The sequence below is a fragment of the Cheilinus undulatus genome, linkage group 4 (genome assembly GCF_018320785.1).
Source record: "Cheilinus undulatus linkage group 4, ASM1832078v1, whole genome shotgun sequence".
NCBI classification, from domain to species: domain Eukaryota; kingdom Metazoa; phylum Chordata; class Actinopteri; order Labriformes; family Labridae; genus Cheilinus; species Cheilinus undulatus.
In genome coordinates, this window is record NC_054868.1 from 16,118,684 (window position 1) to 16,133,264 (window position 14,581).

Here is a 14,581-nt window from a genome sequence, read left to right on the forward strand (position 1 = left end):
GTACCTGCTGCGTCACTCCTTGGGTTCAGGATTGCCTCTGGAATAGAGATGGACACCATTGTTTTGCCTGTGCTTATTAAGGCCACTGTATTAAATGCTTTAAATAAGAGGTAAATGACACTCTGAAGAGGACTGTTATATGAGATTGTTCAAATTAGCATTCAAATGAGGGTATTCTGAAAATGGTATGGTGTGACAATATTTGAGTGCAATTGTGACAAAAAGTCCTCTTCAGAGGGTTCTGAAACTCCCATGTTTATTTAACTTATACACAAACATCCTTCAGACAGTGAGTATTTACCAATCTGCGACTGTTTTACTGCTGCGATTGTGTCAGGTTGTGTGCACAGAAAAAAAGGGAATGAGACAAAAACACAATCTAGCCAGATTTAGCCAATTGTTCCTACCTGAGTTTGCTTTTGAGAGAGTTGACCTCACGGCTCATGGCATCATTGACCTCAGTGGCTTCATCCAGCTCCCGTTGCAGCTTCCTGCGGGCAGCTGTAGCGCGCTGAGACTCCTCCTCTGACTCCTCCAGCTGCCTCTTTAGCTGCTTCATGCGGGTATTCGCCTTCTCTGACTGGTAAGGGGACAGATTTGATTCAAAAAAGTTAAACTTCCACATATTCTTCCACATATTCATACAAATTAAAATATTCCAAGACCTTTTTTGCTTTGATGTTGATGATTACAGCTTTCAGTTATTTCTCTCACTCTGGCTCAGTACACAACCACAATCGTAAGGAAGACTGCTAACTGGACACCTGTCCAAGTAGACAATCACTGACACCCTCCACAAGGAGGGTAAGCCACAGAAGGTCAGTGCTAATAGGGCAGGCTGTTTTCAGAGGCTGTATCAAAGCATATTCATAGAAAGTTGACTGTAAGGGAAAGGTGGGGTAAGAAAAGGTACACACGCAACAGATATGATTGCAACCTTCAGAGGACTGTCAAACAGCAGATTCAAGAACTTTTCAAGGAGTGAACTGAGGCTGGAGTCAGTGGATCAAGATCCACCACACAAAGACATGTCCAGGAAATGAGCAACAAGTGCCATGTTCCTAATGTGAAGCCACTCCTGAACCACTGACGTCATCAGTGTCTCACCTGGGCTAAGAAAAAAAAAAAAAAAACTGGACTGATGGGCAGTGTTAATTTCATCTACTAAAACTATGACAAAAAATGTTGTCAACAGCCGCATTTGCATGAGAAAGACTAGACTAAGAGTAGCCAAAAAATAGATCTTTGATGACTAAAACTGACTAAAAATAAGTTAAGTTTTCATCAAGATGAGTAAAACTAGACTAAAATGTAATTGAGTTTTCATTGGACATTCAAAATCCACATTTCTCCACTGTGGGTAAATAGGTAAAAATACAAGGCATCTGTATCTCTTCTGCTTCTCTGCAGTAGAAAGCAGGGACCCCAGGTTTGGCAGGGTACACAAAAAACACTAACATGAATTGGTACCAGATTCGGGCAAGAGAATAAATGTTTGCACTGAAAGTAAAGACTAAAATTTCTTTTTATGGACTAAAATTAGACTTAAACCATAAAGGACAGAAATGACAAAAATGTGACTAAAATTAAAATTAAAATAGCTGTCAAAAAAGGAGTCCCGGTCAACATTTCTGTATCATGAATCCTTTTTTAGATAGGTATTTTGTGATTTTCTAATATTTAGAGATAGTGGATTTTTGTGTGAGTTTTAAGACGTAATCACCAAGATTAGAACAAAAAGTCCTGAAATATTTAAGTTTGTATGAGATAAATCCAGAATGTGTAGATATTTAACTTTCTGAATTAGATAACAACCAAAAAAGAACTTTATCATGATATTCTAAATTTCTAGGTGCACCTATGGAAACATGGGGCTCTTTAGTTCATCCAATGATGCCTGCCCTATGAACATGATCCCACATATGAATCTTATTATAATAAGAAAACAAACCGAGTTTTTTTTCCAAGTACATTTTTACTAATGAGGAATCTGACTTGGTGTTTTGATGCAAAAAAAAAAAAGACAGAAGAACAAAAATAACAGACTTCTGCTGACAAGGAACATTAAATATGTTGCTGTAAAAACTGTAACAGTAATAAGTATAAAATGAAACTTGTATGTAGGAAATGTGCAAATAGGGAGCTATACAGTTGTACAAGTATGTTAGTAAATTAGGTTACAGTAAGAAAAATTGTGCACCTGGTCTTTGTACTGCTCTCCCTGCTTCCTTTCATCTTCCACCTGCATCATCAGGTCCTTGATCCTCTTGTCCTTCTGGCGCAAGCTCTTTGCAGCTGTCTGTTTATCTCTGAGAAAGGACAACAGAGTTTAGAGAGGATACAGTGTAACTATGGTCAATTAGCAAAAAAAATGTCTGTCAACCTGTTCTCCTGCTCCAGCTGCTCCTCCAACTGTGCCACTTTCGTCTCCAAAGCAGAGATGGAGGACTTGAATTTGGACTTGACCTGGTTCTCCATCTCTTGAAGCTTGGCCTTCAGCTCCTTGTTTTGGCGTTCCATCTGCTGCCGAGCACTCTCATTCTTCTGGGAGGTGGAGCGCTCTGCCTGCAACTCGTTGGTCAGCTGATCTACCTGAGAAGAGGATGCATGGGAAGGAAATGAGGCTTCTGCATCCTCTGTTTCCTGCAATAAAGTGACTTAATCATGTGGCTGCTACTGTCCAGTCACCTGCTGTGTGCTCTTCCTCAGCCTGTCATTGAGAATCTCCATGTTGCCCTGCTCTTCCTCCAGCTCCTCTTCTAGTTGGGAGATCTTAGCTTCCAGGCGGCGTTTCTCCTCTGTCAAGGCTGACCTGCAAGACAGTGGAACAGCAGGAAAAAATGTACACATCATGTGAGTTCACAGACAAAAACAACGGTCTGATTTCCACCCACTTTCCAGAGGAGTTGCTCGCCAGCTCATCAGACAGCTCATCCCTCTCAGCCTCTGCCTGTTTACGTGCCCTCTCAGCTGCAGCCAGATCCTAGAAACATATAAAATATAACACTGTTTTTTCAAGCCTCTGCCTTAAATCAAGATGCTGTCTTGTTAGAAATTAAATGTGTTACCTCCTGTAGCTGCATGAGCTCAGCCTCCAGACTCTTGGCCTTCTTTTCACTCTCTTTTGCAGTAGCCAGCACCTCCTCTCTGGCAGCATGTGCATCTTCCAATTCCCTTTGGAAGTCCTTCATCTGGCCCTGGTGGAAAAGGGAGAAAAATTAAGAGCAAAGCAGCCATAGAGAGGATGCAAAAAGTCCATCACTGTCAGTCTGGGATTAATTTACCAGGTATATCAACAGTACTTAAATAAAAGGGCTACACTTGATCATTGATGCAATGCTCCTGTAAGCACATAATATTGATGAGTTTTCAAAAAAGACACCATACAAACCCAATGAGTAAGTGCAGAACTGATGTAATACAAGAACATTTTGTTGATACAGGAGTTTACAACTTACATTTTATAACTGCAACAACATCTTCACAATGTTCCCTACTGCATGTTCTCTCTGTCAACAATTATTCCCATTAAAATATATTTTTAAGTTTTCACCTTAATTTATGTTTTGTGTGCAATGACCTTCTTTAACTCGTTTTGTTGGAACACACTTCTATAGTTGCTTTGTACAAACTTTTCCCATGCAGTGCAAGATACAAAGTTAGGAAAATATGAAAAGAACTGTCTAAAATATAAAATAAAATCTACAAGCTGCATGATGTTTATACATTAGAACCGTTTTCTGTTGAACCTGCTGTTGTATTTCACTCTTACCTGGAGCTTGCGGAGTTGTTTGATGGCCTCTTCTCGCCCCTTAGTTGCTGTCTCAATCTGTCCTTCCAGATCTTTGATGTCTGTCTCCAGCTTCTTCTTGGCTGCTGCTGCCAAAGCCCTCTGCTTTCGTTCATCCTCCAACTCAGTCTCTAGCTCCCGAACCTGTAGTCATTGTGCATCATTGATATCACTGAGTGGTGAGTTTCTCTGACAATACATGACAGACTTTCATTGGAGGGACAGTATCTTTGATATGTCTTTACCTGCTTGACAAGCTGTCTCTTCTTCTCCTCTCCCATCTCATCTCTTCCCTGGAGGTCCCTCTCAAACTGAGCCTTTAGAGCTTGCATGTTGACCTCAAGTCGCAGCTTAGCATCCTCAGCCGCCTGCAACTCGTCTTCTAGCTCCTCCAGCTGGGTCTTCATCTCCTCAACTTGGGCCTCCAGGCCTCGCTTTGACTTCTCCAGCTCATGGACCTGCCATCAGTATTTTTCCAAATTAGGGATATTTTGGTGTGACTAACATAAAAGAAAGAGACAAGTCCAACCCTGGACTTTCTACCTGAAAATCCACAGGTCAGTCTAGTCCCTACAATATTATGTGTGTGGCATATTCAATAAAGTTTTGAATACAACAGTGTTTAGCACCCACATTTTTTCCCACATCATCTTTGGAGCTGATCAGGTCCTCCATCTCCATCCTTAAGGCCTTGTTGGCTCTCTCCAGCTCCTCTCTGGAGTCCTGGGCCTCCTCTAGTGCTCTGGCCAGGGACAAAGCTTTAGTCTCCTTCTCTCTGGCCTCAGCTTCAGCACGGTCTCTCTCATCTGCAAATTTACTGGAGATACTCTTCTCCTCTGCCAGCATCTGGTGATCAGTGAGTACAGATCCATTTTAGGGTGCAGTATCAGAGCAGAATCAGAGATTCAGCAAAACACTTAAGAAATAGTGGTAAATGTCATTACACTATTTTAGTGAATATTTACCCTTCTATTCTCAACTTTATTTATTCTGTCTATAGTGGAAATTTTTATAGCTATGTTTTACTATTGTGTACACCCCTGAGTGGTATTAGCTTTGTGATTTAACCCACCTGGTCAAACTTCTTCTGCTTTTTCTCCAGGTTTGAAACAATCTGTCTCTGGTTGTCCAGGTCCATCAGTGTGTCCTCGAGCTCCTGCTGCAGACGGTTTTTGGTCTTCTCCAACTTGTCATATGCAGAAGCCTTCTCTTCAAATTGGGTGTTTGCTGCCTCCAGATCTCTCTGCAGACGTTTTTTGCCTTCCTCCAGCAGCTCAATGTTTCCAGCCATTTCCTCTAGCTTCTTCTTCGAGTCTGACAACTGTCAACAGAAAAAGAAATGTAAGTACTCCAAGAAAATAAAGCTGGTTTATTTCAGGGTTTCTTTATCCTCTAGTGTCTGTACTTGCTTTTTAGGACTTTCACTTGGCCCCACCTACAGTTAAAGCTTATAGAGCTCTCTTTTTTAATTCAATAATTATTTCTTTATAATTTCACCACTGACCTCTAAGTCATCCCTTTAATTTGAAGCATTAGTTTGGCCTCTGACCTGAATATTGAGGCTTGACACATGTCTCTCCACATTCCTCTTGGCCTCCATCTCCTCTTCAAGCTGCTCCTGTAAGCTATTTTTGTCATCTTCAGCTTGCCGCAGCTTTGTAGAGAACTGCAGTTTCTGACGTGTCTCCTCAGCCAGCAGTTCCTGAAGCAGAACATTCATCATTCATCAATCTATGCTCCAAGCTGAACAATGACCAGTCAACATCGCAAGGTATAACACACACAGCTTCAGGTTCATTTACCTGTGTGTCTTGGAGTTGGGAGGAAAGGCTGGACAAATCTTTGCTCAGTTTGATGTTCTTTCCTTCTGCTTCATTCAAAAGATTTGTCACACTCTCCAATTCAACCTTTGAGAAGACAATCAAATTATGGAGAAACTATTTTCTGCAAAACAGTTTGGGAGCATATGTTTAACTTTATGTTTAATGTGTAACTGCTTATTTACAGTGACTTTAGAGCAGCGCTCTCCCAACTCGGCCTTCTGTTTCTCACTGTCGTTGAAGCGTGACTGCAGATCTGCCACCTGACCTTCCAATTTCTTCCTTTTGTGCTCCCCGTCTTGTTTGGCCTGAACAAGTGAGCGTACTTCCATGGTTAACTCTGATGTCTCTTTCTCCAAAGCTTGTTTTGCTTTCTCCAGGTTTGACTTCACCTGAGCAGAAGAGAGAAAATTAATATCAGTATCTTGTGCATTTACAGGAAAAACCCATCAAACTCAACTTAAAGAAGCAGCATCAATTTCAACCTGTTAGTATGAACTGGAAAACTAAGAAAATGCAAGCCTACTCTTTTGGCCTGCTCCAGCTGCTCTGTGAGCTCTTCTGTAGCCTGGGTATGTTTCTGTCTCATCTCTTGTATCTGTGCTTCATGAGTCCGGTTCTCCTCTTCCATGGCTCTCTTCAGCAGTGTCACCTCCTGCTCACGTTTAGCCCTGGATCAATGGGTATTGTGAAAGATTATCATTTTCAACAAATATGGCATTGTCTCTCCTCTATCTCCACTTTGATTTTAAGAAAGCATTCTCATGATGAGTGGATATTTATTATTATAAATAATATAAAATTACAATAATATTATTTATTACTATTACTTATGTTAGTTATCTCTTTAGTGTTCATATTGCCTTTAATACATTTTAAGCTGTCAATAAATTTTGCACTGCATAATTAAGATGACTTCAGTGAATCAAACCCATTCATTAGTTAGTATTTTTTGTTTTACCTCAGTTCTTGCTGTGTTGCAGTGGTATCTAAGGTATCCTCGAGCTCAGACTTAAGGGCCTCCAGCTCCTCTCCAAGGTCCCGTTTGATTTTCTCTGCCTTGTTCCTAGCCGCCCGCTCTGAGTCTAGGTCTTCCTGCAGGTCAGAGATGTGCCCTTCCAGCTCTCTAATTTTTTTCAGAGCATTGTTCTTCTGACCGGTCTCATCTTCTAACCTGTGAGGAAAAAGCAACAAGAATAATTGTGAGCATGTTCTTTATCAGATACAATAGTTGAGTTATTGTGGGATTTAGGTGTATTTTAGATTAAACTTGTAAATAGGTCTAATTTTTGGATTATCACTATACCTGGCCAATGCATTCTGTAACTCCTCCTCTTTTTTTGCTAGCTGGGCTTTAAGGTCAGCGATCTGGGCCTGCAGGTCTGCTATCTGCTCTTGCAAGTCATTTGACTCTGCTTCCAACTTACGCTTAGCCTTATCCAGCTCTTGTCGACTCTTCTCTTCCTTTTTCAAGCGGACTATCAGACAAGCAGAGAGGAAACAATAGACATTAGTGTTTCTGTTTTTTTTTTTTTGTTTTTTTTTTTTTACTGAACTAAAAGTATGGCTTTATTTGGGGCCTGATGGTCTTAATGTTAAAAATATGGCAGTCCATTATAAGAGATTACCTTCTAGTTCTGAGATCATAGACTCATGCTTGTTTTTCAGCTTAGTGAGATTCTTTGACTTCTCCTCTTCCTCTGCTAGGTTAGTGCTGAAGTCTGCAATCCTCTCCTCTAATAGCTTCCTCTCCTACAAAACAGAAAAAAAGCTGTTTGTCTGCATCTCCAGATTTCTTTTTGTTGAACCATGTTAGTCTAGTTTTACCTTGTGCAGCTTGCTGTTTTGGTCCTCCATCACCAAGATGTCATCTTCAAGTTTTTTAATCTTTCCCTCACAGGTGACCTTCTCCAACTGCAGCTTTTGACGAGCATCCTCCTCCTCCTCTAAATGTTCTTCCAATTCCTTCCAGAAGAAAACATTAGCTTCAGTTTATGCTGTCATCACATCATCAAAAAAATAAAGCTGAGCTTGGAAAACAGAGACAGATAGATGTAAAGACCTGCATCTGCTGTTGCATTTTCTTCTTATCCAGTAACAGCGTCTGGGCACGTTCCTCCTCTTCATCTAGCCTAGCCTCCATCTCATGGAGGATCTCCTCCAGCTCCTGCTTCTTGGCTGCCAGGCGAACTCTCATTTCCTCAGCCTCAGCATACAGCTCTGTCTCAGCTTGAAGCTGTTCCTGCAAGGCATTCCTCTCCTCCACCACCTGAAGGATTCAGATGTGGAAATATCAGGTTCAGCTTGATTTTAGTAGATTTGCTGTAGGCCATTTTAATGGAGTTTTTCTTAATGCTGCTTATTGCTTGCTTTCAGTCCTGTATTAAGTAATTTTGGAAAGTGATACGAAATGGTTATTTTGACAGTTTTACTGCAACATCAGGTAGATGTCTGGAAAGAAAACGTTAAGAGATATCATGTCTGCTTCAGATTTTGTCCTTTACCGATGTGTGTTTTAGTGTGATCTCCTTCAGCTCTGTTTCAAATTTCCCAGCAATTTCTTTGGCCTTCTGCAGTTCTTCCTCTTTCATACTCATCTCCTCCTCCTGTCGGGTTACTTGCAGCAAAGGCTTGACCTGTGAATCACAGGGATAGACAAAAACATTGCTGTGTTTTAAATGGGCAATGGCTGAGTTTGTGACTTCCAGAAGTACATTACTGTAGAATATGCACTGTTACAAATTCAGGGTTATACACAGTATGTATTTAGTTTTATCACTATGTTAAATTACTAACAAACCTTTGTGAAAAGCCTCCACCACTGCCAGTTCCTTAGTTTGAGGTAGGCAGCACAGTTTCTCTGAATCACTTTCATGGCTGTTAGTTGCTGTTGCCTCTTAGCAAATGCCCTTTGAATAAACAACAAAAAAAAACAATGTACAAAGCATAGCATGAAGCAAGGAAAGGTAAACGTGAAAAAGTTGAAAGACTTTCCTACTGTTCACTTATAGTGCCAAAATACTTTCTAAAAGATTAGCTTTACTAAAGAAACAGTCAAATAAGTGCACTATAAAATGGACAATAAAAGAGGGGGCATATGTGGGTAGAGGTTTATATTTTAATCATACTTTCTTGCCAAGTAGCCTCGAGCCTGGGCCTGGAAAGCAATGATGATCACAGTGATTTTCAGATCTCTCTCCTCTTCCAGCTGGGCCAGCACTCCTGTGCGGAAGAAAATCTTACTCTGTCCAATCCTGTACAGGTTGGGGTCCAGGTCTAGATGCTTGATCTGAACAGGCAGAGGACTGGTTAAAATGGGAGGCTCATACAAAAAAACAGACTACATGTAAATGTTAGTTCTCACTTAATATGGATAGAAATAATTAGCTTATATGTTTACCATGAGGCAACAAGCCTGCTTGCCATCCATGAAACCTTTAGGGATAGCATTAGCAGCCAGGATCTCATAGCTATCAGACAGGAAAGTGAAAGAGATGTCATAAAGTGAGAAAGTTTCAAAGATACATTACATAGTGATGCAGGTCTTTATTGATAAATTGGTCCCCTCTGTACCCACTCACCGCTGACGGAACTCCTGGAAAACTATTCTGTTTGGAAATCCTTGTCTGCAGATTCTGATCCCCTCCAACACACCATTACACCTCAGCTGTTCCAGGACGAGGTGAGCATCCAGCTTCCCTGCCTGAGGAGGAGATTTTTATTGTTACTGAAATCCACCTACAGTAAATCACTAATAACTTATTCAGAGTCACTTAGTGTATCTGTAAAAAGATTCAAATTTCAGTTTGATAATGCAGAAAAAACCCACACATCTGTAACTAAGCTGGTCAGTTTGAGGCTGACAAACAGAATTTGTCCTGGACTGTTATACCATGCAGATTCTAACTCAGATTGCAACTTGGAAAGAACTGGTATATGAGACACTGGTGTTGATGACATTGCACTTTTTACCCTCTTCTCATGGTTGGGGATGATGCATCTGACAAAGTTGGGCTGGGTGTTGTGCAGTGTAGTCATAAGTTTGGCCAGAGACTCCTTGTAGAGCTGTCCCACTGTGCGGAACATCCCCTTCTTAGTCTTTGAGGCGCTTGGCATGGAGCTGTCCGACATCTTGGCAATAGTGTCAAGACCCACCACTCTGTCAGCTAAAACACAGCACACATATTATTGAAGGAAATAGTTTGTTAAATTCACATTTAGTTGTCATGGATACAAGAGAAAGGAAAATCAGTTATGAGGCTTGCCCCAGTCCGATGATATCATTATTCTCTTGTAAGATCTGCTGGTTGATTGAAGCTTCCTTTATTCTACAACTGTGATTTTCCTTCATACACATTAAGGAGAAGTTAAAAACAGAATTGTTTGCATTTAACCCCAAAATGAAATGTAAACACATTTCATTTAAAGCCCAACTTCAGAGTTTATTTGCTATAAAGTTCAAAAAGTTTAATTCAGTTTTTACTTGCCATGGGTGTAACTATAATTGTTAAACAATAAAGAAGTGTTAATTATCCAAAACCAATTTTCCTGCACTGAAATCCTTGACTTATCAATTTAGCAGGTCAACATGCTGCTTTCTAATCCTTACTCACAAATCATTTGAACATTAACATCAGCAATTATGAGTAAGATATGAATTTTTAAAAAAGGCAAGCCAGATTTCTCACAATCTTTCCAGAGATCCTGCACAAACGGGCTGGAGGAGTTGTTGAGCAGTGCTGTAACGTTGTCATTCAGAGGGTCCATATTCTTTGTCAACCAGGCTGTGGCGTTATAGTCCACCTAAGAACAAAACAACATGGTGCTGTTTGAGCTCTGGAGAAACAGTGTTTTACAATGTGAAAGAAATCATCATAGTAATACTGTTTCAAACCCATGATAACTGAACTATTATTAAACATGAGCATTGGAAAGATTTTTGACACCATGTCATGCTTTTATCATGTTAAACACATTGCTTCATACTCACCTTCCCCGCATAATGTAAAATAGAAAACTCTGTCTTGTCTTTGAGCTGCTTTGGCTTGGCAAATTTGATATGATTCCCCTGTGTGTTCAGAAGCTTCTCCACAAAGGAGACGTCTGTAGCTTTGGGAAACCAGCACTCTTCATCCAACAGGGCCAGGATGCCAGGGGGGTTGTTCTGCAGAAAACAAGCCATAATAACAAAATTTGACTGTCTTAATGAAATGTATCATGGTAAATCATGAGATATACTTGCTCACAGGAGAGTTATGTTTATTTTGTACATTAATAAAAATTTGCTTTAAGTGTCCAAACCACTCACAGGTCTCTCAATGAGCTCAATGCAGGGCTGCAGGTCAAGGCCAAAGTCAATAAAGTTCCACTCAATGCCCTCCCTCTGGTACTCTTCTTGCTCCAGAATGAACATGGTGTGATTGAAGAGCTGCTGCAGCTTCTCATTGGTGTAGTTGATGCACAGCTGCTCAAAGGAGTTGTCCTATGACATTTAAAATAAGGAACAGAGGTTATACAAGAACAGATATTTGCTTATTTTTTGTGTTTAATGAGTTACTCAATATAAGACAAAGTATTCTCAGACAACTTCATGATTTTGTCCTGTAAAAATAAAAGTCACTGACTAATTGATTGGTTGATCGACAGTTCTTTAGGGTGTTAAACACATCAGTGATCAGCATGTTGATACCTCAAAGATCTCAAAGCCTGCAATGTCAAGGATTCCTAGGAAGGAAGCTCCCTGCCGTTTGGTTTTATCCAGGGCCTTGTTGACACGGGCCAGGATCCAGCGGAACAGTCTCTCAAAGACAGCTTTAGCCAAAGCTTCAACAGCAAAGTCAGCCTAATGAATAGAAACAAACACAGTGGAATTATCTGATAAGACATCAGAATGACTGAGTTTATATTAAGGCAGCTTAAGGTTTGGGAAGCTTTTCATTAAATGCACTGTTTGTTTTACTTGTTGCTATATTTTTACACTAGGAACTCTCACTGTAGTACCTGCTCTTTGGTCTGAGCCTTCTGTACCACCTCTCTGCCCACTTTGATACGAGGGGTGAGGATTGCCCTAGTAAAGTCTGTCACATTGATGCCCTGTAGGTGGCAGACCTTTTGGGCAGCTAGTATGAGAGAAAAAAATGGATCACTTCACACAAACATTTTTTAAAAATCAATTTAAAGTTTCTGATAGTGAAAAGTTGTGATATCTAACCAGTGTTGTCTGGCATAGTGGCCTGCTCCTGGTTTCTCTCTTTTTTAAACTCAATGTTTCCCAGCTGCATGACTGTGGAGCACACTTTCAGGATGTCTAACACAACAAGACATAAAAGTTAGAGAATCAGCACCTTACTTCATTTAACTCCAAGCAGTCTGTCAATGTTGTCATTTATACCAATTCTTTCCTCCTCAGTGAAGCCCATGATTTTCATGGCCTCCATGGTCTCATCATACATTTCATCATCTTGCTGGCCTGGAATCTGGACATGGCCTGCACTCAGGAAGCGGTAACTACTGAAGGGCTCCAAAAGAAGATCCTCTGAAAACAATAAACATAACATGCTTCAGTTTATGAGTTATCATTATTAATATCAGCCTTCTTTACAACTCCATGGCCTTAAAGTACATGATGGTCAAACTAGTTGGTTTAGTGTCTTGGTGCTAAATTTAAATTAACAGTGATAATATTGACATGGTTTGTTAGCCTACTATAACTGTGCTGCAAATGTTATTGACAAGTTTATAAAAAGAGAAAAGCTGAGTCTGCACTCACCACGCAGTTTGTCCTTGGCACCAGCAATCATGTAGTAGAAAATGTGAAAAGCTCTTTCTGTCTTTGCTTGTCTGATACAGCGAGACTTTTCCAGCAGGTCTGAGAGATGCAGCGGTTAAAGACATCATACACATTTTATATGCTTTGAAAAGGTATATTTGTTGCTGTTCAGCACCATATGATGATTAGAGTGCAATGCCATAATGCTTGGAAAGAAAACCATGGAGAATCAAAAGCAGGACCCGACAAATGTGCATTTCATCCCAAAAAATGTTTTTTTTTTTTTCCTCAGGTCAAAATAGACCCAACAGAACAAATGTCAAGGATACAGGTCTCAATATTGGCTCCAACAATGTAGCCGGTCACATCAAAATTGATGCGGATGAATTTGCCCTGCAAGAGAAATCAAGCAAGAAGATTTTACAACAAAACAAAAAATATGCATGTAAAAAAGTTGTTTCACACTCTCACCAAGACAGATTGACGCAAGAAGCATGATATACTGCAAACTCACAAATCGGGAGGAGTTGTCATTTTTGATGGTCTTGGCATTTCCAAAGGCCTCCAGGATGGGATTGGCCTGCAAGAGCTGCTTCTCCAGCTCCCCCTAGTGACAAAAGTGATATTCATAAATATCACATCATACACATAAAAGTTTCAGGGTTTTGGGGGGTGCAGTAAGTGATGATTGGAGTGGTTATTGTGGTTCAGTTTGGATATTAGTTAGAGGAGGTTCACAGAGTTTTATCACTGATGTTTGAAGGGTTAGCTGAAAGACTTTACTGTCTTAAAATATCAGATCAGTTTCTAAGTGTTCAATAAATATGTTTACAAATTAATCCACGAATTGCTGCAAGAAGACAACACAATTCCTCAGTTATCTTATTTGATAATATAGTATGTTACACAAAAGACTGGCCAAAAGACTTCATCAGTTTTGTGAGAAACTGCAAAAATGTCAAAAAGCTCTTGCTGATTTCTGGTAAGGGAGGGACTGAGGTTGTTTAGGGTCAGCCAAAACATCTTAATAAAATTAAAGGACAAAGACTTTGAAGAGAGTCTTTGTATTCTATATGTCATAAAATGTAAATGACTTTGATTCACAACAGTCCTTTGAGAATATGATTTGCTTTCAGCATGACTGCGTAACTTTGTGGGTGGAATTGGGTGAAGACTGGTAAATGAGGCAGACACTCCGTCACTTTGCATCGAGCTAATCCAACTGATCAAAGGGGCCTGTGCTAGCCTAGCATCAAGGTTAGCTGCTGCGTACCTTAAATACTCTCTTCCCTAAAAATGCTACCTTCACCCCTGATAATGAGCTAAAGCCAAAAAGAGGTGAAGGCCGTGACTTGTGTTAACATCAACTTAAATAAAGAAAACGATCAGATGGTAGGATTAATTAGCACATGATCAGACATTTGCTAGTTTGTGTGAATTCAACAAGCTTGATTTGGGATTATTACAGGGTAAGAAAAATGTAAGAAAGACAGTAGAATTTCACAAAGAAAAAAGTTTTCTTAAATAATCACAAGTTGATTTTAAATGTTGAAGATACAGACCAACTGAAGCAGTGCAGCTGAGAGTGGCAGAGCAGAAAGGAAGGTCTTGTTCATTTGAGCCGCTAAAGAAAAGAACATGATAAAGAACAAGATAAAACAGAGGAGAGATAGAACAAAGAACAGGGAGGGAAATAGCCCCTTATAGGGAAGATTTTAGAAAAAAAGGACACTTAAAATAAAACACTCAAGTTTAAAAGCTAAGAAACTGTTAGCTGAGTAAAACAGGGCCTGTGGAGGATGAAAATTAAGAGAAAGTAAAAGCATCTTCCAATGCTATTTCTGTTCAATGAGGTCCATGGGAGCGCTGAGGTCCTACTGAGGATAACACGTTGTACAGTTTCCGCTTGGGTCCTGAGGGTGAGTGGGGTCAATGGCAAAAGGAAGCATTGCTTTGTTCCACTGAAAAATGCTTCTTATTCCTAGACCAACATCAGAGCAAGATGGCAAACTGTCAACATGTATAAAAGAGCCTTGAATTTGAAGCCTTAATTTTAAGCTTGTTTAGGGGTTTTGAAAGAATCTTACTGTTATTTTTTTTATTTCACACAATGCAAACTGCTGAGCCCTGCATTATCTACAGGTTGAGAAGGCCAATGCTTCACCAAGCATTGAAAGATGAGAGACTGAGTAAGAGGAGAGG

General features: G+C 40.1%; 1 protein-coding gene across 3 annotated transcripts in view; it reads right to left on the bottom strand.

Annotated features, from left to right (window-relative positions):
• Window positions 1–14,581, bottom strand: part of myh11a (myosin, heavy chain 11a, smooth muscle) — a 30,562-nt gene that overhangs the window by 1,475 nt on the left and 14,506 nt on the right. For 2 of the 3 annotated variants that reach the window (XM_041784642.1, XM_041784641.1), the window contains 35 exons: window positions 12,894–12,986; window positions 12,709–12,772; window positions 12,380–12,478; window positions 12,002–12,145; window positions 11,822–11,917; window positions 11,611–11,729; window positions 11,300–11,452; window positions 10,919–11,092; window positions 10,601–10,774; window positions 10,299–10,413; window positions 9,583–9,776; window positions 9,192–9,313; window positions 9,011–9,080; window positions 8,739–8,899; window positions 8,411–8,519; window positions 8,115–8,246; window positions 7,673–7,879; window positions 7,438–7,575; window positions 7,239–7,362; window positions 6,917–7,088; window positions 6,572–6,784; window positions 6,137–6,281; window positions 5,796–6,002; window positions 5,593–5,697; window positions 5,340–5,492; window positions 4,863–5,111; window positions 4,424–4,636; window positions 4,036–4,248; window positions 3,773–3,934; window positions 3,069–3,197; window positions 2,895–2,983; window positions 2,689–2,812; window positions 2,384–2,592; window positions 2,201–2,309; window positions 408–580 (listed from right to left, as the gene is read on the bottom strand). In XM_041784642.1, coding sequence (XP_041640576.1) covers window positions 408–580; window positions 2,201–2,309; window positions 2,384–2,592; window positions 2,689–2,812; window positions 2,895–2,983; window positions 3,069–3,197; window positions 3,773–3,934; window positions 4,036–4,248; window positions 4,424–4,636; window positions 4,863–5,111; window positions 5,340–5,492; window positions 5,593–5,697; window positions 5,796–6,002; window positions 6,137–6,281; window positions 6,572–6,784; window positions 6,917–7,088; window positions 7,239–7,362; window positions 7,438–7,575; window positions 7,673–7,879; window positions 8,115–8,246; window positions 8,411–8,519; window positions 8,739–8,899; window positions 9,011–9,080; window positions 9,192–9,313; window positions 9,583–9,776; window positions 10,299–10,413; window positions 10,601–10,774; window positions 10,919–11,092; window positions 11,300–11,452; window positions 11,611–11,729; window positions 11,822–11,917; window positions 12,002–12,145; window positions 12,380–12,478; window positions 12,709–12,772; window positions 12,894–12,986 — 5,153 coding nt within the window. Of the gene's footprint in view, window positions 1–4; window positions 38–407; window positions 581–2,200; window positions 2,310–2,383; window positions 2,593–2,688; window positions 2,813–2,894; window positions 2,984–3,068; window positions 3,198–3,772; window positions 3,935–4,035; window positions 4,249–4,423; window positions 4,637–4,862; window positions 5,112–5,339; window positions 5,493–5,592; window positions 5,698–5,795; window positions 6,003–6,136; window positions 6,282–6,571; window positions 6,785–6,916; window positions 7,089–7,238; window positions 7,363–7,437; window positions 7,576–7,672; window positions 7,880–8,114; window positions 8,247–8,410; window positions 8,520–8,738; window positions 8,900–9,010; window positions 9,081–9,191; window positions 9,314–9,582; window positions 9,777–10,298; window positions 10,414–10,600; window positions 10,775–10,918; window positions 11,093–11,299; window positions 11,453–11,610; window positions 11,730–11,821; window positions 11,918–12,001; window positions 12,146–12,379; window positions 12,479–12,708; window positions 12,773–12,893; window positions 12,987–14,581 lie in introns of all 3 variants that reach the window. The other variant, XM_041784643.1, reaches the window with a different exon arrangement.